The sequence below is a fragment of the Camellia sinensis genome, chromosome 9, assembly GCF_055761805.1.
Source record: "Camellia sinensis isolate YWXY chromosome 9, ASM5576180v1, whole genome shotgun sequence".
NCBI classification, from domain to species: domain Eukaryota; kingdom Viridiplantae; phylum Streptophyta; class Magnoliopsida; order Ericales; family Theaceae; genus Camellia; species Camellia sinensis.
The window spans coordinates 110,304,364-110,325,349 of NC_138969.1; the positions used below are offsets into that span (position 1 = coordinate 110,304,364).

Here is a 20,986-nt window from a genome sequence, read left to right on the forward strand (position 1 = left end):
CGGGAACAAATAATCAAAGCAGTAATAGAAGCAAACAAACAAAAGAGGTCTGACCACACTTGGATGGTCGATTGAGGGGTGAAATCATGTTTAGTTTTGCTGATACAGAGAGTGTGATACCCTTGTTCCATAATATGCTAATCGGTCCTTAATTTAAACGTGATTATGTGCTTGACATGATTTTGTGTGCCAATTATGCGAATTTATGTGGTTTTGAATTTCTATGTGTTCACTGTAGGAATATCTGTTTGACTATCTGCTTTGGAAATTAAATTGGTGGCCTCATCGGCCACAAAACCCGAAATTGATTGCGCCATTGTGATTGGCATAAATTTTAGAGCCTACGGTGAAATTTAATTGAAAATTTGTTCAGGTCAGATTAAATTGCTTAAATTGATGAATTAGTGCCCAATTGTCATTAATATTATAATGGAATTAGTGGAAGTTGTTGTAAAGAGGCACTACACTTCAATTCTCCTCCTTAGTTGCATTGTGGCTGATCTTGGACTCAAAATTGAGAGAGAGCCGACTATAGAGAGAGAGAGGAAGAAGAATTGTACAAGTTTGCTCTTGAGGCTTGGGAGCTTTGAAGTCTAACTCAAGAATTAACTTTAATTTGGGAGGACTAAGGCTCCTAGGTGAGTGAATTTGTACATCTTAGTTTGTAATCTTTGTGAATTCAAGTTGAATGTTGATAAGGAACATAAAACAAATTGTTCATGATGAAATCAAGTTGGTTTTGTTGATTTGGTAGTCTATATGCACATACATGTGAGGAAGTACTTTGAAATTGCATGTTTGAGCATAAAAATATATAATCCATGTGCAATTTTAAATGAAACTCATGTTTGATCACCTCTTCACCAATTGAGTTGTAAATGATGAGCATCTCCCACATACATGTACAAATAATGGGGGTGTAAGGCTTGATAGTTTGAATTTGAGTATGTTGGTGTTGAGTTTGAGTTAGTTTGAGTCATGCATGTGATTAAATTGTGAAATTGAGCTCCATTGTGATGTAATTTGGTGTTTGTACCATGTTAGTACATAAATATATGAAGTTTGAGCCAAAAATCATGAATTGAGACCTTTGAACATCGAATTTGAACTCCAAGAACAGTTCTGGAATTTCCAGAAGGTTGATTACCACTCGAGCGGGGAAACCGCCGCTCGAGCGTGAATTTCGTGCTCCCAGCACTTTTTGCAGACATGGTGTCCGCTCGAGCGGGGGAGTTCATGCTCGAGCATGGAGCCATGTAGAGAGGCCTTCCGCTTGAGCGCCAGAGTTTGCGATCGAGCGTAATTTTGATGCCTCCAGTACTTTTGCAGGCCTTAAGGGTACGCTCGAGCGGGGAAGTCCACGCTCGAGCGGGGACCCTGTTTTCTGAAATTTTGAAAATGCACTCTGTGTTCTGTTTTCCGTTCCCTTTCACTTCTAAACACTCTTAGGCATACGTTGAGCATTGTAATTGGATTAAAGAGATAAGAATGAAGCCTAAAGAGGAAAATGTGAATTTTGAACGGATTGAATTGCTAGTGACCCTTTTATGTTTATGGCATGTGTAGGGTCGAGTTCTAGGGCGAACCAATCAACCGATCACTATGAGTAATATCTGACATATGTTATTGTCCAATTGCTACTTCTATGTAAGTTTTGTAAAGTTCATTATTTTGAATAGTGGACACAGTTTGATACGAAAGGCCTATGAGCCAGTTTGATACGAAAGGCCTATGAGCCAGTTTGATATGATAAAAGTTTGAAAAGGCCTAAGAGCCAGTTTGACATGAATGAATTGGGCCCAAGGCCGTCTGTTGTATAACGTTGCAATGCATTTCCTTTGCTTGATATTATTCACTAGGCTTTCGCTCACGCTCATTCATGTATTTGTAGGTGAGCCAAGGGAGGTCCAGACCCAGCCCCAGTGAAGCTTAAGTGGATCAACATAGGTTTTTGAAAAGTCAGCCCTTGTGTCTCACGCACGAGACCCATCTTCGCTCCTTTTGTTCTGTAATTATATTTTGTCATGTTGGCGAAGTTTTGTATATGTCTGTACATAGTTACCTAGGGTTGACTTACTTTCAGATGATCCTGTTGTACAGAATTTATGCTACTGCTTTGAGTTATGAGTTATTAATGTCTATGAGTATGGTTTGTTTTGGCGTGTTGTATAAACACAGCTCTAAGGACAAAGTTTTTAAAATTGCTTCTGTTTGGCCCCCCTCAACTCTGTTAAATACGTTTGGTTTAACTTGAGGCCGTAGGTAATCTCACGATTACTGGCCGGTTATGTCCTTAACCCATGGGGGCGGGTTCGGGTCATGACAGAGTGGTATCAGAGCACGAGTTAATGACTCACACACTTGTCCAAAAAGAGCAATAAGCGTCTAGAAAAGATCTAAGATGCATTCATGTTATAGGTATGAATTTGAAAGCATTGAGAATGTGCTTAACTGTTTAATGTGGGCAGCTATATGTTATTAGTTTGTGAACTACTTGCATTGCAAATTATCTGAATATGTATGCTCTTTGTTATATGCATATTTGTGTATCTTTTGTACAAACTATAATGCAAGTTTAATCAGATGGTGAGAACACGAGGTGGTGAGATAGAGGAATCCTCCGCTGCCAGAATAGACATGATAGAAAGGTTGATACAGGAAATGGCAGAAACCTTGAGGCAACAACAGGAATGGCAACAACAGTGGCAGCAGCCACATCCTCCACCTCCACCTTCGGCACCTCCCGTGCCAGATAACCAGAATGATGACCGAATCATAGCTCTCACCAAAGAGTTCAAAAAGATGAAACCACCACAATTCCATGGTGGATTGGACCGTTTGAAGGCTGAAGCTTGGGTCCTCGGCATTGAGAAATTATTTGAAGTGTTTCCCTGTTCAGAGACACAGAAAGTGCTTCTAGCTACTTTTATGCTAGAAGATGAGGCCAGAAGATGGTGGATGTTAATGCGTGAGAGTTACAAAGATGCCGATTGGGCAAAATTTTTGGAAATTTTCTTTGACAAGTACTTCCCGCAGTGTGTCCGAGATAGGAAAGTGGCGGAATTTATGGAACTCAAGCAAGATAGCATGACTGTAGCTGAGTATAAGGCCAAATTCACTGAGTTGGCCAGGTTTGCACCACATGTAATTGACACCGATTATAAGAAGGCAAGACATTTTGAAGGTGGACTCCGAAGTGACATCCTAGAGAGAGTGAATGTCCTGAAGTTGGAGACCTACATTAGGGTGCTTGACAGGGCCATCATATCAGAGAATAACATAGATAGACAAGCTAAGCCAACAACAGAATGGAAGGGTAACAAAGGGCAACGTTTCTTCTCAAAGAAGAAATTTTCGAAAAAGCAAAACACAGGCTCCTCAAATACTTCGAATTCTTCCCAAGACACATCTCTCATGTGCAACATTTACAGCAAAAGGCACCGTGGGGTTTGTTACCGTGTGTCAGGGGCCTGTTTCAAGTGTGGTAAACAAGGGCACATGGCCCGAGATTGTTAGCAGAATAGTGGGAGAATGGCTGCTAGTTCCACTGCATCGATCCCAAAACCAGGAAATACTGTGAGACCTACTCCCTCCGGAGATACCGTAAGGCAAGGGAGAGTTTTTGCGCTTGTTCCGAGCGATACATGGAATGCCAATGCAGTCGTTTCAGGTACTATCTCTATATGCAATCAGGATGCTTTTGTGTTAATTGACTCCGGATCCACACACTCTTTTGTGACATATGCATTTGCATCTAGACTGAATAGACCTTTAGAATTACTACCATATCTGCTATGTGTGTCTGCTCCATCTGGGGAATCTGTATTGTGTGAATCTATATACCGATTTTGTGAAATGCATATTGAGGACGCTATCCTATATGTAGATTTGTTGCCCTTGAACTTTAGACATTTTGATGTAATTTTGGGCATGGATTGGTTGACCAAATATTGCGCCACCATTGATTGCGTGACAAAACGGGTCGTATTTAAACCACCAGAACAAAAAGAGATTGTGTTTGTGGGTAATGGGGTAGTGCCTCCACCTTATTTGATATCTGCAATGAAAGCATGTAAACTGATCAAGAAAGGGTGCCAGGGTTATTTGTGCTATGTGTTGTCTGAACAATCTGAGAATGTTGAATTGAATAATATTCCTATTATTAGAGAATTTCCAGATGTGTTCCCAAATGAGTTACCGGGGGAATTGGTAGATGGGGAGATAGAGTTTACTATTAAAACTGTGCCAGGCACCTACCCCATTTCTAAAACTCCTTACAGAATGGCTACCGCCGAAATGAAGCAATTGAAAGAACAGTTGCAAGACCTACTTGGCAAGGGGTTTATCCGCCCTAGCACTTCGCCTTGGGGTGCACCGGTACTATTTGTGAAAAAGAAGGATGGGACTTTGCGTTTGTACATCGATTATCGGGAATTGAACAAGGTAACAATAAAGAACAAATATCCCCTACCCCGTATTGATGAATTATTTGACCAGTTGCAGGGATCACAGGTGTTTTCTAAGATTGACTTGAAATCCGGGTATCATCAGCTGAAAGTTAAGGCGGAGGATGTTGAGAAAACCGCATTCAGAATGAGGTATGGACATTTTGAATTTCTTGTCATGCCATTTGGAGTGACTAATGCTCCGGCAGCATTTATGGACTCAATGAACCGAATTTGCAAAACCTACCTTGATGAATTTGTTGTGGTATTCATTGATGACATTTTGATATATTCTAAGGATAGACTTAAACATGAACATCATTTGAGAACTGTCCTACAAATACTTCGGGAAAGGAAATTATTTGTTAAACTTAAGAAATGTGAATTTTGGTTGGACGAAGTTGTTTCCTTAGGGCATGTGATCAACAAGGAAGGAATTTTTGTAGACTCGCAGAAAATTGAGGCGATTGTGAATTAGCCTACACCGACTAATGTGACAGAAGTTCGTAGTTTCATGGGTTTAGCTAGGTATTACAGGAGGTTTGTGAAAAACTTTTCAAAGATAGCAATACCACTTACCCAACTGACCCACAAGGGGCAACCATTTGAGTGGAACGATGAAAGAGAATCAGCCTTTCATGAATTGAAAACGAGATTGACCACTACACCAGTGTTGACACTACCGTCAGGTACGGAAAATTTTGTGATTTTTAGTGATGCATCTTATAAAGGTTTGGGCTGTGTATTAATGCAGAACGGAAAGGTTATTGCTTATGCCTTTCGACAGTTGAGACTGCACGAGAAAAACTATCCAACACACGACTTGGAATTGGCCGCAGTTGTTTTTGCTTTGAAAATCTGGCGGTACTATTTGTATGGAGAAAAGTGTGAAGTCTACACGGATCACAAAATCCTGAAATACTTCTTTACTCAGAAAGAGCTGAATATGCGATAGAGGAGATGGCTTGAGTTGATAAAAGACTATGATCTTGAGATTCAATACCACCCCGGAAAAGCCAACACAGTTGCTGATGCCTTGAGCAGAAAATTAACAGGGAGTATGGCTTGTTTTCTTACTGAACAGAAAGAGATTTTACAAGACTTTGAGAAGTCTGAAATTGAAGTGGTAGTATGTGAACAAGGCGGATTGATAGTTGCTATTACAGCCAAGTCGACAATCATTGATAAGATCAAACAGAAGCAGAAGGAGGATGAATTCCTCAAGAAAATAATTAATGAATTTGAGACAAGTCCGAAAGCGGAGTTTGGCATTGAGAATGAAGTGTTGAGGTTTCGAGATCGAATGTGTGTCCCAGATATTCCGGAACTGAAGAAGAGGGTTTTAGATAAAGCCCACAGATCCGCATTTGCTACGTATCCGGGTAATAACAAAATGTATCGGGATTTGAAACAAACTTATTGGTGGCCTAAAATGAAGAAAAAGATTGCAGAATATGTGTCCAAGTGTCTTCAGTGTCAGCAAGTTAAGGCTGAACATCAGAAATCAGGCGGTCTACTTCAACCTCTCCCTATTCCTGAATGGAAATGGGAACATGTGACTATGGATTTCGTCGTTGGCCTACCTCGGACCTCTCGAGGTATGGACTCTGTTTGGGTTGTAGGTGATAGACTAACTAAATCTGCGCACTTTTCTGCCTGTCAAGACTACATTCACTGCTTATAGATTGGCTACTATTTATGTTGATGAAATTGTCCGTTTACACAGAGTTCCAGTATCCATTGTATCGGATAGAGATCCGAAATTTGTATCTAGATTATGGAAGAGTCTGTAGGAGGCCATGGGGATAGAACTAAGGTTCAGTACTGCATTCCACCCACAGACAGATGGGTAGTCGGAACGAACGATACAAACTTTGGAAGATATGCTTCGGATGTGTGCTTTGGATTTTCAAGGGAGTTGGGAAGATTATTTGCCACTGGCAGAATTTGCTTATAGCAACAGCTTCTACACCAGCATCGATATGGCACCATATGAGGCTTTGTATGGTAGGAGGTGTAGATCACCTATTTGTTAGACAGAGATCGGGGATAGAGCTTTGCTTGGGCCTGAAATTGTGCAAGACACTTCTAAGAAAATCAAGGTTATTTGACAAAGGCTAAAAACAGCTCAGGACCGACAGAAGAATTCTACAGATGTTCGGAGAAGACCTCTCAAGTATGAGGTCGGTGACCACGTGTTTATTCGTGTGTCACCAATGAAAGGCCAAGTCATATTTGAGAAAAAGGGCAAGTTGTCGCCCCGTTACATTGGACCGTTTCAGATTCTGGAAAGGCTTGGTCCAGTTGCTTATAGAGTTGCTTTGCCACCGGGATTCGAGCAAATCCATAATGTGTTTCACGTGTCGATATTGAGGGGTTACCTCCGAGACCTGTTTCATGTGATTGACTATCACCGGGTAGCTTTGGATGAGAATATGGAATATACTGAATGGGCAGAACGAATTGTTGATCGGCAAGTGAAACAATTGAGAAGCAAGTCCATCCCAATGATAAAAATGGAACGGAAATAACACTATGGGACGGATGCTACGTGGGAAAAAGAGGAGGAAATGCGACTACGCTATCCATATTTGTTTCCCGACGAAGGTAAATTAAGTTTGGAGGACCAAACTTCCTAAAGGGGGAAAGACTGTGATACCCCTATTCCGTAATATGCTAATCGGTCCTTAATTTAAACGTGATTATGTGCTTGACATTATTTCGTGTGCCAATTATGCGAATTTATGTGGTTTTGAATTTCTATCTATTCACCGTAGGAATATCTGTTTGACTATCTGCTTTGGAAATTAAATTGGTGGCCTCATTGGCCACAAAACCCAAAATTGATTGCGCCATTGTGATTGGCATAATTTTTAGAGCTTACGGTGAAATTTAATTGAAAATTTGTTCGGGTCAGATTAAATCGCTTAAATTGATGAATTAGTGCCCAATTGTCATTAATATTATAATGGACTTAGTGGAAGTTGTTATAAAGAGGCACGACACTTCAATTCTCCTCCTTAGTTGCATTGTGGCTGATCTTGGACTCAAAATTGAGAGAGAGCCAACTATAGAGAGAGAAAGGAATAAGAGTTGTACAAGTTTGCTCTTGAGGCTTGGGAGCTTTGAAGTCTAACTCAAGAATTAACCTTAATTTGGGAGGACTAAGGCTCCTAGGTGAGTGAATTTGTACATCTTAGTTTGTAATCTTTGTGAATTCAAGTTGAATGTTGATAAGGAACATAAAATAAATTGTTCATGATGAAATCAAGTTGGTGTTGTTGATTTGGTAGTCTATATGCACATACATGTGAGGAAGTACTTTGAAATTGCATGTTTGAGCATAAAAATGTATAATCCATGTGCAATTTTAAATGAAACTCATGTTTGATCACCTCTTCACCAATTGAGTTGTAAATGATGAGCATCTCCCACATGCATATACAAATAATGGGGGTGTAAGGTTTGATTGTTTGAATTTGAGTATGTTGATGTTGAGTTTGAGTTAGTTTGAGTCATGCATGTGATTAAATTGTGAAATTGAGCTCCATTGTGATGTAATTTGGTGTTTGTACCATGTTAGTACATAAATATATGAAGTTTGAGCCAAAAATCATGAATTGAGACCTTTGAACATCGAATTTGAACTCCAAGAACAGTTTTGGAATTTCTAGAAAGTTGATTACCACTCGAACGGGGAAACCGCCGCTTGAGCGTGAATTTCGTGCTCCCAGCACTTTTTGCAGACATGGTGTCCGCTCGAGCGGGGGAGTTCACGCTCGAGCATAGAGCCATATAGAGAGGCCTTCCGCTCGAGCGCCAGAGTTCGCGATCGAGCGTAATTTTGATGCATCTAGTACTTTTGCAGGCCTTAAGGGTACGCTCGAGCGGGGAAGTCCACGCTCGAGCGGGGATCCTGTTTTCTGAAATTTTGAAAATGTACTCTGTGTTCTGTTTTCTGTTCCCTTTCACTTCTAAACACTCTTAGGCATACATTGAGCATTGTAATTGGATTAAAGAGATAAGAATGAAGCCTAAAGAGGAAAATGTGAATTTTGAACGGATTGAATTGTTAGTGACCCTTTTATGGTCATGGCATGTGTAGGGTCGAGTTCTAGAGCGAACCAACAACCGATCACTGTGAGCAATATCTAACATATGTTATTGTCCAATTGTTACTTCTATATAAGTTTTGTAAAGTTCATTAACTTGAATGGTGGACACAGTTTGATATGAAAGGCCTATGAGCCAGTTTGATACGAAAGGCCTATGAGCCAGTTTGATACGAAAGACCTATGAGCCAGTTTGATACGAAAGGCCTATGAGCCAGTTTGATACGAAAGGCCTATGAGCCAGTTTAAAATGAAAGGCCTATGAACCAATTTGATATGATAAAAGTTTGAAAAGGCCTAAGAGCCAGTTTGACATGAATGAATTGGGCCCAAGGCCGTCTGTTGTATAACGTTGCAATGCATTTCCTTTACTTGATATTATTCACTGGGCTTTCGCTCACGCTCATTCATATGTTTGTAGGTGAGCCAAGGGAGGTCCAGACCCAGCCCCAGTGAAGCTTAAGTGGATCAACATAGGTTTCTGGAAAGTCAGCCCTTGTGTCTCACGCACGAGGCCCATCTTCGCCCCTTTTGTTCTGTAATTATATTTTGTCATGTTGGCGAAGTTTTGTATATGTCTGTACATAGTTACCTAGGGTTGACTTACTTTCGGATGATCTTGTTGTACAGAATTTGTACAGAATTTATGCTACTGCTTTGAGTTGTGAGTTATTAATGTCTATGCGTATGGTTTGTTTTGACGTGTCGTGTAAGCACAGCTTTAAGGACAAAGTTTTTAAAATTGTTTCCGTTTGGCCCCCCCTCAACTCTGTTAAATACGTTTGGTTTAACTTGAAGCCGTAAGTAATCTCATGATTACTGCCCGATTATGTCCTTAACCCATGGGGGCGGGTTCGGGTCATGACAGAGAGCATACAAGTACAATGAGGCCATGGATGAATCATAGAAAACTAATCAAAGCATGAAAGTGGATTGTGTTGTGTGTGTGAAAAGAGGCAATAGAAAAAAAAAATTAAACAGATTGAAAAATCTTGTAATGAAGCAGAGAAAAAACTTTTTAATAATCATCACAAATTTTTTTCACTGGTTTTGGGAGGTTCCACCATTGTGGGTTTTGTTAGGGTCTTGGGAGAGAGACTTTTTGAGGTGTCGGGAGGGGGGGTGTGGGGGTGTGCATTTGAATGGATGAATATTTTTTACAACAATAATTTTGGTATAATTTGGGGGGAGAAAAGAAATTTTAAAGGTTTTAGAATTTATAAGTAGGGGTTCAAAGAAATGAAAGGTACAAAAAAATTAATGGGGTGTGAATAGCAGCACTCTTTATTATTTTGAAGGACATTTTATTTTCAATTTTACCCCTCAATCTATCTATTAAATTTTTTTGACTACTTGTTCAAATATTTTTTTTATCTTTTCAATTTTTTTGACTATCTGTTAAAATTATATGTTCAATTTTTTTTTACCTGTTCCATGTTTTATTTTTATTTGTTTAGTTTTTAGAGGGTTTGAACAGATCTGTTAAATTTACCGAACGACTTGTCTTTTAAAATTCAACAGATATATATATATATATATATATTCTATCTGTTCCATATTTCCTTTTCAAACATTGATCTAATGCCTTATTTCAAATAGGACCAAAAATAAGGTTTGTTAACTTCACAAGAGGAACTTTAAAAAAAAATAAAAATAAAAATAAAAAAACAACAACTAATTTTGGTATGAAGTCAAATGTTACATCTCTTTTCCATTTTTTGTTCATAAAAAGGAATCGAATGTGAGAAATCGAGTCTAACATGTATTGGAGATGATAAGAAATGAATTTCTTGTCTACTCACAACATCTCTTGGAAAGTAAAAGGCTATGTCTCTGTCGTCAAGAGTTTTCGGATTTTACTTGATCTTGTGGTAAGGGAATGACAGTGGTGGTGAAGAACGCTGGTAGTGGTAGATAACAATAGTGAAAAACAACCGATCTGTGACGATGGAGGAAGAGGATGGGCCAAAGATGAGAGAAGAAGAGGAGAGATAGAGAGAGAGGGGATAAGGAGAGAGAATTTGGAGAAAACTCTAAGATAGGTATATATATATATATATGGGTAATTTGGACATTTTGTACCAACATATCCTATGGACAAAATATTTAGAGTGTGGATTTTTAAACAAACAAAATTCAAATTTAAACTTATGGATCAAGTAGTTTTTTTTTTGGTAATTTCTTCTAGGAGAATCCTATGTGTGCACCCTTTTACACTTTGTTTGATTAGGAAATTTAGAAAATGGAAAAGAAAAAAATAGATAAAATATGAATAAGATATACCTACATTTTATTTAATTTCACACATATTTTCTCCTTCCCTTTCTAAATTTCCCAACCAAACACAACGTTGGGGTGCATACCTCATTCACTATATTATAAAAATGTGTAATTTTCTCAAAAAATTTGTAGCATCTGCCACAAAATACGTAATTTTGTTATAGATTGACACAACAAAAAATATCGTAATTAAATCACAAACTTTTTAAATATCAATCATAAAATTTTAAACATTTTATTACACTAATTTATAATAAAATTACACATTTTATAATTAATATTAAAAAATTTGATAATAAAATTATACATTTTTATAATATGATTGTTGTAAAATGCATAAATTTATCATTTTATAAAATTACACATTTTTGTAGTCAAATTTTCATTTTGTTGTAAAAGGAGAAGGGCAATCGATAAACAGATTGAAGTCGGACCTCCCAAGCTGCTCTACTTGTACTTCTACTACTACAGTTGATTCTGTGTTTCATAGTTGTCAGATCTGATACCTTCGTCGAATCGAAGTCTCAAACATCACTTGTTTCACTCAAAATACAATCGTTGCTGGCATCGAAAACGTTGAATTACACGCGCAATGGATGCATTGAGAAAGCAAGCGACCAAACTCAGAGAACAAGTCGCCAAACAACAACAGGTAAATAAATCATAATTGTTCACTCGCTTGTCTTGTTTGGTAGCTGAGAAAATGCAAGAAAAAGCCAAGAAATTAAAATTTACGATCAGATTAATATTTCACCTATTGGGTCACGGTTGCCAAAATGGGAAGCGAAGTTGTGTAAAATGTCAGATTGGTTTCTGTTTTATTTGTCTTTACTTGCTTTTCTCCCCAGAAATTAAATTGAATTGCTATCTTGTGTTTAGATTTTGCTTACTAGTAAAATATGTAATTTCTGTGTGGTGGGTTGGTGGTTTGGTTTGGTTTTGTTTTGTTTGAATTGATGATACATTTAGTCTGAAAACTGAATTGGTGAATTTATTGTATACTTTGTGAATTAAGGCATGGTTATTCTATGCAATCTTGGTGCCAAATTATCATATTTATGTTTATACATTCTAAGCTTATCTCCAATCCTTACTCATTGTGTTATTTAGATTTGAGTAAAATTTTGCTTAAAAGTTTGGAGCACTCAATGTTTATTTTTATTTCTTATTTATTTTTTCTTTTTTCTTTTCATTATGTATTTTTCAAAAAAAAATCCAACTTATCTATAAACCTCTTTTAACTATTTTTTATGAAAGAAAACCATCTCCAACCCTACTCTTTTTAAAATATCTCAAGGTTAGAGTGAAAATATGATTGTTGGGAATTTGACAAGGATTTGGTTCATCCTTGATGTCATGAAGGATTTGTTCTACTTTAACTTGATTCAACTTTTTTGAAACGACTTGACTTCACTTTTAGCCATTTTCTCAGCAAATTTGAATTTGATGGAGGAATATAGATGCCCTTAGTCATTGTTTTTGGATACGTGCACTGATGTAATCATAGAGTACCCACTAATGGTATAAGAAATGCACTGGAGAGGGGAAATGTTTCTCCTATGCAAGATTTAGTAAAAAAATGTGATTTTATCAAGAATCAAGAAACTTAGGGTTTTTGTTGCATGAATCTTGTTGATATTGGTTGAAAGCAACTCAAACTTATTTAAATTTTGCTACTGGGTAGCGACTATTGTAGTGAGAAACATGTGTGGGACTTGGAGAGCAATATCATAACAAAAAACTAGGGAGAGAGAGAGAGAGAGAGAGAGGAGAAGGGAAAGAGATGTGGGATTGGTTACTTGTAGCAAAAAGGAAATTATACAACTATAGCTTATTGTGTCTTTGATGTTACAAAGAATTCTACTATAAGAAACATTTTAGAAATCGAACCTGTATTTGCCTCAATAGATATTTCTCCTTTTATTATTTTGAATGATTATTATCTCTAAATTGGTGATGTAAATATATGTATTTCAGGCTGTAATAAAGCAGTTTAGTGGGACCAGTTATGAAAGTTCTGATGTGATGGTCATTGATGAGGTTGAAATGCAAAGACATCAACAGTTAGAGAAATTTTACAGGTCTACTTGTGCAGGAAAGGTAAGATGTTTCAACTAGTTCAACGGTTAAAATTAGACTATCAACCTTGAGGTAATGGTTAAACTGAAGTCAACCACTTTGTACAAATAATTCCAAATGTTAGAACTTAGGTCTGTAACTTATGTATCCTTCCCAGACCCCATCAACGGAAACTAAATGGGCTGTACATATGGCATCAAAAGTTATATAATTTTTGGTTTTGAATTGAATGAGTTTGGATTGCAAATCACTATAGATTGGAATGAGGAAATTTTTTTTATTCTTAACCAGGCATGGTGTAGGTGGTAGAGGTTAGAGGTGGTCTGTTGTTGACCTTCGGGAAGATAAAGTTGGTGAAGTGCTTGCCGTCTTGCTCGGGCTGACCTATGGGAATATGGCGGGCACTTCACCAACTTTATCATCGACATTTTTGAATATTTTCCGATGACAAAGTTGTATTCACCTCCAACTAGCTCGGGTTGAACAAGGCCAGAAACGCCTCGCTCAAACCTATTACCATGACCAGTCTTGGCTCTCAAGGTATCAATGCATTCCTAGAACTTGGCACATTTTGGGAAGAAGGTCTGGTACCTATTATACCACAGCCAAGATCGTCTTCAGCATCATCCCCTCATAATTTCAGTGTTCTTATCCAAGCTTGCCTTATCATCCTCAGAACCCTTTGCATCATCTTCAATGCTTTCCAGCCATCTATAGGCATCAAAGCCTGCCTTACTCTTCCCTATCCTAGAGGAAGGGTTTGCTGGAGGAAAATCACCAATGCCAGGTAGCCATTCCACTGCCAAATCCGTGGTAGTGTCACCAAGAAGGTCACAATCCCTTCTAGAGGATCTGGAGGAATTGAAAGGCCACCATCTTGAGAACCATCAGTCAATGAGGCCTTCTGTTGCACTAATTTTATCCAACGAACATCCTTTGCCCCCTACAAACAACTGAGGCGTTTTAATGCAAACATATTCAAAACACTAAAACCAAATTAAAAATGTGTTACACAATTTGAGTACGAGCACGAGTTTACCTTGGTTAGTTGGAAAGAACTGACCAAGCCGCTAGGGCAACTCCTTATTTTGCAAGCGACCCCAGTAGCGATAGACGAATTCAGGCCTCTTGACTTTAGATGCACTCTCTTAACAACAAGAGCAGCAACAAAAGCAAGGGGTGGCCTTTTACGTTTGGCATAGGGGACAGTGTCAGAATGGAACAATTGAACTTGGTCTAACATGGCTGCTACCTTAGCCAACCGAGCCAGTGGGTTGAGCTCACCCTAATTGGCAACCGATGAGCCCCTCTCCTTGTGAGGCATACACAACTCAATGTCATTGGACAAAACAAGCTCTAGATGCACTGGCTCAAGATTGCCACTCAAAAAAATCCAAAAAGCCGCAAGGTTATGTTTTCAATACTTCTAGCTCACGGTAGTTCCACCAACTCTATCTTTGCCCGTTAATACAATTCAACCACCACTCCTTAATTCTTCAAGAAGGAAAGCATACATAAATAGTTGCATACAGTTAGTTGCAAAAGAAGGGGAAGGAAGATGCTAAGAGATGCCTTGGTCCAAGCCAAATTTCCTGGCGACCTTTAAAGGATTATTGCCGCTAGGTCATAAGTGCAATCTATAAAGAAAAATAAATACCTAGGAATGGTATTTATCAAAATAATAATAATAATAATAATAATAATAATAATAATAATAACAATAATAATACCCAAGAATGGCACTGAGAATCATCACAGAATTTGCTTTCCCCAAGAAAGATACACGGTACACCTAGCTCAAGAATAAGCTCACAATCATCTCGAGCAATATTTAGTAGTCGAGGCAACCCCACAAATTGGCCTAATATAAGGATGGGCAACGAATTTATCCTCATAGTAAAAAATGCCGATTAAATCCCACGAATAGTCCCTTTAGTCCATCGGACTGAATGAGGCTTACTGTATCCAATAGAGAATGACCTTGTCATAGGAGCTAGGCTAGGAAACTGTTCACACAAAACTAGTTGTAGAGATAACGTTTGAAGATAGCTAATAACATCATACCGCCCTTTAGAACGATAGGCGCCCTCTTAGAATGTATCCAACCGCCTATATAAACCCCCAAAAATAAAGGGGCCAACGGAATCGGATGTCCGGAGGCAAGAATGGCAACAAACAGGAACAACTCATAACATATACCATCTTGGGGTCTACCCATCATGATATAATGTGACAACCAATATGCAATAAAAGTGGCTAAGTGCTCAGTACGCCCCACTTTTCTCCCTCTATACCAGGATCCATTACTCCATTCTCTGGATCACCTTTTACTTGTTGGCTATGATCTCGGAAGCAGTAATGCGACCAACCCCCAAAAGTGTTCTTTATCGTCACCCCCGCAACCGCGGTTCAATCAGTACTTTGTTCTGGTATTGACTCAGTATCCGCCCTGCTGGGTCCATAGAGATCTCCAATTTAACAACTATAGCCTTTTGACTAAGGGACAAACTACTAGCACTGAGGTTCACCAAGCCGAGGTGTTCTAAACTAGTCAAAACAGTCACATCCTCCGAACAAGACGGATCCCACTTGACCCGTATACATTGACAAATCGCAGTGTCAATCTTAGATTCGGTCAACACCTCGTAATACGAGGGATGGTGAAACATGGCCACACTCTAAATGTTGAAGTCATCCTTAACCCTTGTATAATCCTCAAAAGCATGAAAAGAGAAAGGATAGTTGCCCTGCTCCACATGAAGATGCACAGTGGACGCAGGAGGAATAAAAGCTTCTACCAATCCCTCGGGTTTGACTCAACCAAGAAGAATTTAAGAAGGGCTCTCTCCATCCTCATTAAACAACTCTGCCCTTTTCTAAAACATGCCTGAAGAGCCAAAACAACTCTGCCTTCGCCAATAGTCTGCGGTTGGAAAATTGGGTGGGGCCGTTGCTTCTTTTTTAGCTTTATAAGGACATTTTTTGGTCTTGTCTCCCTTTGATCTGAAAGTAATAGATGAATCTATTGGTGGTTGTTGAGATGTACTAGGGTGAGGGACAACACCTCCCCCCTTTACCTTTGCCATCTCCAAATGGCATGGCCTGCGTGAACCCAAAAATCAAAAATAAAAATTCGTGTTCATAGAGCAAAATACGTTCAATATGGAAGTTGAAATAAGATGGACATCTTAACCTAAAACTGGCGCAACACACTCAACAACAAAGACGAATGAGAAAAAGTGAGTGTTGATCCAAAGGTAAGTGTAGTGCCCACCTACAGACATAAAGAAGAGCTACACATTACAAAGGAAAAGGTACAACTTACAATTTTTAGCCTGCCTTACTAACAAGAAAACATACAAAGCTTCGAAGCTCAAAGGGAAAGAACCACGTGGAAAAAATCACTCTTCCTTTGCTGTCCAAGCACAACTTTGCACTCGAACTCACTGTGTAATTCAGCAAGATAAAAGTAAGTTCTTGGCGTAGAGCACCTCAACCATAAACAAAATTCAAAGTGAAGGAATTTACCCAATTGCTCAATGGCCAAACTAGCCCTCCATGCTCTAACTTACTCCTAACTGGCTTTTGACAGCAACACCGGGTTCAATCTGTCTTATGTCGCACAAGTAAGCAAAAATTGGGGGCACAAATTTAATCACTACATGACGCAATTAGTAAAAGAGTAGAGCAACAAGGAAGTAGGAAAACTTATTAGAATAAATTTTGAAGCATAGCCAAACATCGGGCAAAGCTCACAATTATCCGACCCGGCTTGCAAACCACTTTGCTTGAATATCTTGCTCTAACACCATGCTCGCCTTCAAGTCACACTCCAAGTAATATAGGTTGTATCCGACTTAGTCTAGAATAAATTTGTTTGAATTAGGTTCGCAAATTGATCTTGTTGCTTCACCTTGCTAGCTACTCCCTCCCCTTGCCGATTCGCACTTGCAAATCTTGAAGAAACCCTTTCCAAACCTTGCTTGGCTGTTAACTCTATTGCTAGCTCGCAAAGTAAAACTAAGCAATATTGATCTTGCTTGACCCACTTTGGAGAGCACTATAGAGAGTAGTTCGTAACCCCTTTTTTGGAAACTACTTTGAAGAGCAACATGATTTACTTTTAAGCTTGTGAAAATTTTGCTTCTCCAGCCCCCTTTGCTTTGGCTCTCAACCTAGCAAGCTCTCTAGACACCAAGCTCTGGCTCGCAATGTAGCAAGCTCTCCACCACCTCGTGGCTTGTACAATCACTTCCACTGTAAGAGGGACCATTTGTCAAGCTGTGCAGATGATAACCCTACTAAACTTGGAGCAAATACATGTTAACATTATCTCACAAACACCATGACTGAGACACTTGGATCATCACATTTCAATTATACCGGCACCAATGGTAGAGTCGAGCACAAGCTTAGGACTAGAATGGACCTTAGAAGAATTTGGCGATCTCAACCTCAAGGAAAGGAGCACCTTCTACAACCCTTGCAACACCCCACTGAAATTATTGGTATTCAATAGCAAAAGAGTCACTCACCCTAGCTTTCTTCACCATTATATGCACCTCAACGCAATTGCGCACCACTAATTAGTCATTATTATAGAAACAAAAAGGCAAGGAAGTCAAGTTGAATTCATGAGTAAAATTCTAGGGTATCAGAATACGCAAACCATAGAATCGCTCAACAATGGATTAGAAAGGATGAGAGGAGGTATGTGGTCTTACGGAATGACACGGAAATCTCCTGTGAGATTGTGGAACTCCCAGCGCAAGAGACTGCCTCCCAAAAAGTTCACATCTTTATTCAGGTAACTTTGAGGTTGGACGAAAACTAAGGGCTAAAGCTCTATATGAGCATTTGTATGTCCCATCTTCTTGGTTAAGGTCTTGTATCAAAAATATTGAATGAAAATTTAGCGCCTTGTTTAAACTGATCATATGTTAATATTTTTAGCATCACTTGTGTACGAATACACTCACTGCTCTTAAGAGCACTTGTACAAGGGGGCATTAATGTGAGTGTCTATACCACACTCGACATGTGGCGAGTCCTTTAGGTGCAACATCATTGCCATCACATGCCTACGTGGCAGACCTCTAAGGCACCACGGTCAATTGAGATTGTATGCCCAGCCTAAGCGGAGGCATGCACATCACCGAGAATGGAGAACTCTAATAAGTGGCCGTCAACCTGCCTATGGCTTACTAAGGCCCTAGGTTCACCTACCGGCCCAATTTGGGTTCTTGGCCCACCTATATTGTCTTGGCGGCCTAAAGTTGAGCCTCTAGCTCTCACTTGCTCGGCTCTTTGGCCCATATACACTTGCCTCGTAGCCTAAGGCGGGGCCTTGCCTTAATGCTTACTTATTCTACCACAAGACTGTCAAGATATTGCCTGGCTGCCTAGGATGGGAGCAGGGCCTAGGCATCCCCGCTTGGGACATTGAAGGACTGTGGACTGGAGGCAAAGACCATAGGACTGTCCAGTTATTGCTTGGTTGCCAAGATAGCTCCACCTTTACTAGATTTAGAGAGGCGAGAGAGGGACCTTACACCCACTCCTTTGCATACATGATACGTTGCCCTCGAAGATATCAGACTTGCCACTCCAGACGACAATAGAGCTGATATCAGCTCCTTGAGGTGAGGAAAGCCCACTACGTGTCCAGTAGGTTGTTTGGGCTCCAATACTAATATGTCATACATGCAGCGATTATCAACATTCGTTATACAACAACATTTGACCAATACATGATTGTTACTAAAACTTTTCTTGTTTTTGTTTCAAAAAACACTAAAAATGAAAACAAAAATTTGACCAATACTTTTGAGTATATAAATAGGAAAGTTGCCCTCTGTCTCTAATAGCTTAAGCTTTGGGATGAGTTGGTGGTCAACAATTCAACATGGTATCTGAGCTCTAGTTCTAGGTGGTCTTCAGTTTAGGTCTCGTCATCCCTATTATCTTTGTTATTAAGCACTCTGTTTTGCTTGTTTTTTGTGCACCTTGTTCACTCAGTTTGTTTGCCTCTCCACATGTGACGGGGAGTGTACGTTGTTGGGCCTATTTTCCAATTGCTTAAGCTTTTGGAGACAATTGGTGATCTAATAGATACTAAACAGGGCCTATGTTTTGCCTGCATTTCAGAATATAAGGCATTTTATTTTTCAATGTTTAGCTTTCATTACATTAACCAATTGTAACATACTTATGTAAGTTCTTTTGCAATACCTAAGAGTGCCCTAAAACACTCATCGTGTAAGTTAGCGATGTGCATGAGGGAAGTTCAAGAAAAATATCTTGGAGGGACTTGTTTAAGTGGGGTTGAGTATCTGAATTTTCTGAATAGATAAATTTACTAGTTATGTTGGAAATAAATCAAATAATCAATAGTGTGCTATTGAATGGCAGTCTTGAGTTTAACAATTCTGGGTACCTCAGATTTTTTTTTTTTGGTTGATAACATGCCTTTTGAAACAGGTTAATTCCCTACGGTCCGTGGCCTCAAGAGTTTTGCTGGTGAGGTGAGTCGAACCTGAGACCTTAGAGGGAGCAATCCCTAAGTCTCAAGCCTCATCTACCAAGCCAAACCCTTGGGGTTTCATCAATTACTTATTGTGTTTCTAGAACTTTTTTTGCACCTTATTTTTTCTTTTTGATGCAAATAACCAAACCAAACCAACCAAGCCTTAAGTCCCATCAAATGGGGTCGGCTACATGAATTCTTTTTCTCCACTTGACTCTATCAACGGCCATTTGATTAGTCAAATTAAGGAGATTCATATATCTATTTACTACACTAGCCAACGCCAATCTAGGTCTGCCCTTTCCTTAACACTTTCATCTACCGTTATTGTATCGCATCTCTTCACTATAGTCTTTGTTGGTCTCCATTGTATATAACAAAACCATCTCAATCTATTCTTTCTCAACTTATCTTCTATTGGTACTACTCTTACTCATTCATGAATATGTTCATTTCTAACTCTGTCTTTTGTAGTCTGGCTATACATCTATCTTAGTATCCTCATCTCAGCAACACACATTTTATCTACATGTTGTTTCTTTGATGCAAATATGTGAGATAATTTATTAGATTGATGTTATTACTGTTTCATGTACTCATTTCTGCAGGATTTTCAGAAAGATATTATTGAAGCAGCAGAAGCATTTACAGCCATAGGGTACAAGAATATTGAAGCAGGTAAAACATGAATTAGTACTGACTGGTTACATTGTTCTGGGGGATATTGTAATGGATGAACTAAGCAAGTTGCTTTATCAACATTTGTGTCATAGTAAAACATTATTATTTAAAGAAAATGCTATTCCACCATAATTTATATACAAAATTTTTCACCATAGTGATGTGGTAGTATCATTTGTGTAATTAAAGACATCTCAATGGGCTCTTTATTCTGAAGTGATATCCTCAAATCTCAGTCAGGTCAATTCATATAAGTTATTTTGTATGGATTTTCTGTTTGTATATCACCACTCATTATTTAACGGTCCACTATGTATTTGAACTGAACTTTATTACTATTATGATAATCAGGAACCAAGTTGTCTGAGGATTGTTTCAGATATGGAGTTGAGAACGTTGATGACAAGATTCTAGCTAAGGCTGCATCTCTATATGGCAATACCCGTAAACATATGGAACAGGAGCAAGAAGACATTAATAGGCAATTATTTTCTCAGGTTTGTGCCATCTCTATGGTTAGCAACTATCAAATCAGTAGTGCTTCCTTTGGGATGACTACTTGTTAGTCATGTATTTCTATCACATAAATGTAATATATCAGCTAATTCTAAATAGAAATGAACATATCTTGTGATTCCTTTTTGAGTTTCTTTGAGATGCTAATTAGTTGTATATAAAACATGTAAGCTACTTGATTATGTGATTCTTTCATATTGAACTTCATTTTTTTTCTACCTATAGCATTTGAAGTTAGAAGGGCCTTCTTGTGGTTGTGTTGGATAAAGGCACAAATGCATGACTCTTTTATTTAAATTGTCAAAATTTGGATTTGTTTAATTAAAATTAATTTCTGCTTTTTGATA

At 38.7% G+C, this 20,986-nt stretch overlaps 1 protein-coding gene and 1 long non-coding RNA gene across 6 annotated transcripts in view; one reads left to right on the top strand and one right to left on the bottom strand.

Moving 5' to 3' along the window:
• Window positions 1–11,201: 11,201 nt before the first annotated feature.
• Window positions 11,202–20,986, top strand: part of LOC114293074 (SH3 domain-containing protein 3) — a 30,523-nt gene continuing 20,738 nt past the window's right edge. For 4 of the 5 annotated variants that reach the window (XM_082887441.1, XM_082887442.1, XM_082887440.1 and 1 more), the window contains exons 1-4: window positions 11,202–11,489; window positions 12,815–12,937; window positions 20,051–20,120; window positions 20,475–20,620. In XM_082887441.1, the coding sequence (XP_082743567.1) occupies window positions 11,430–11,489; window positions 12,815–12,937; window positions 20,051–20,120; window positions 20,475–20,620 (399 nt within the window). In that variant the 5' untranslated portion in view covers window positions 11,202–11,429. The remainder of the gene's footprint in view (window positions 11,490–12,814; window positions 12,938–20,050; window positions 20,121–20,474; window positions 20,621–20,986) is intronic. The other variant, XM_082887444.1, reaches the window with a different exon arrangement.
• On the bottom strand, window positions 12,953–16,191 carry LOC145798717 (uncharacterized). Its single transcript, XR_014340173.1, has 2 exons — window positions 16,110–16,191; window positions 12,953–16,018 (listed from the first exon to the last, which is right to left on the bottom strand). It is a non-coding gene; the product is annotated as an uncharacterized LOC145798717 (long non-coding RNA).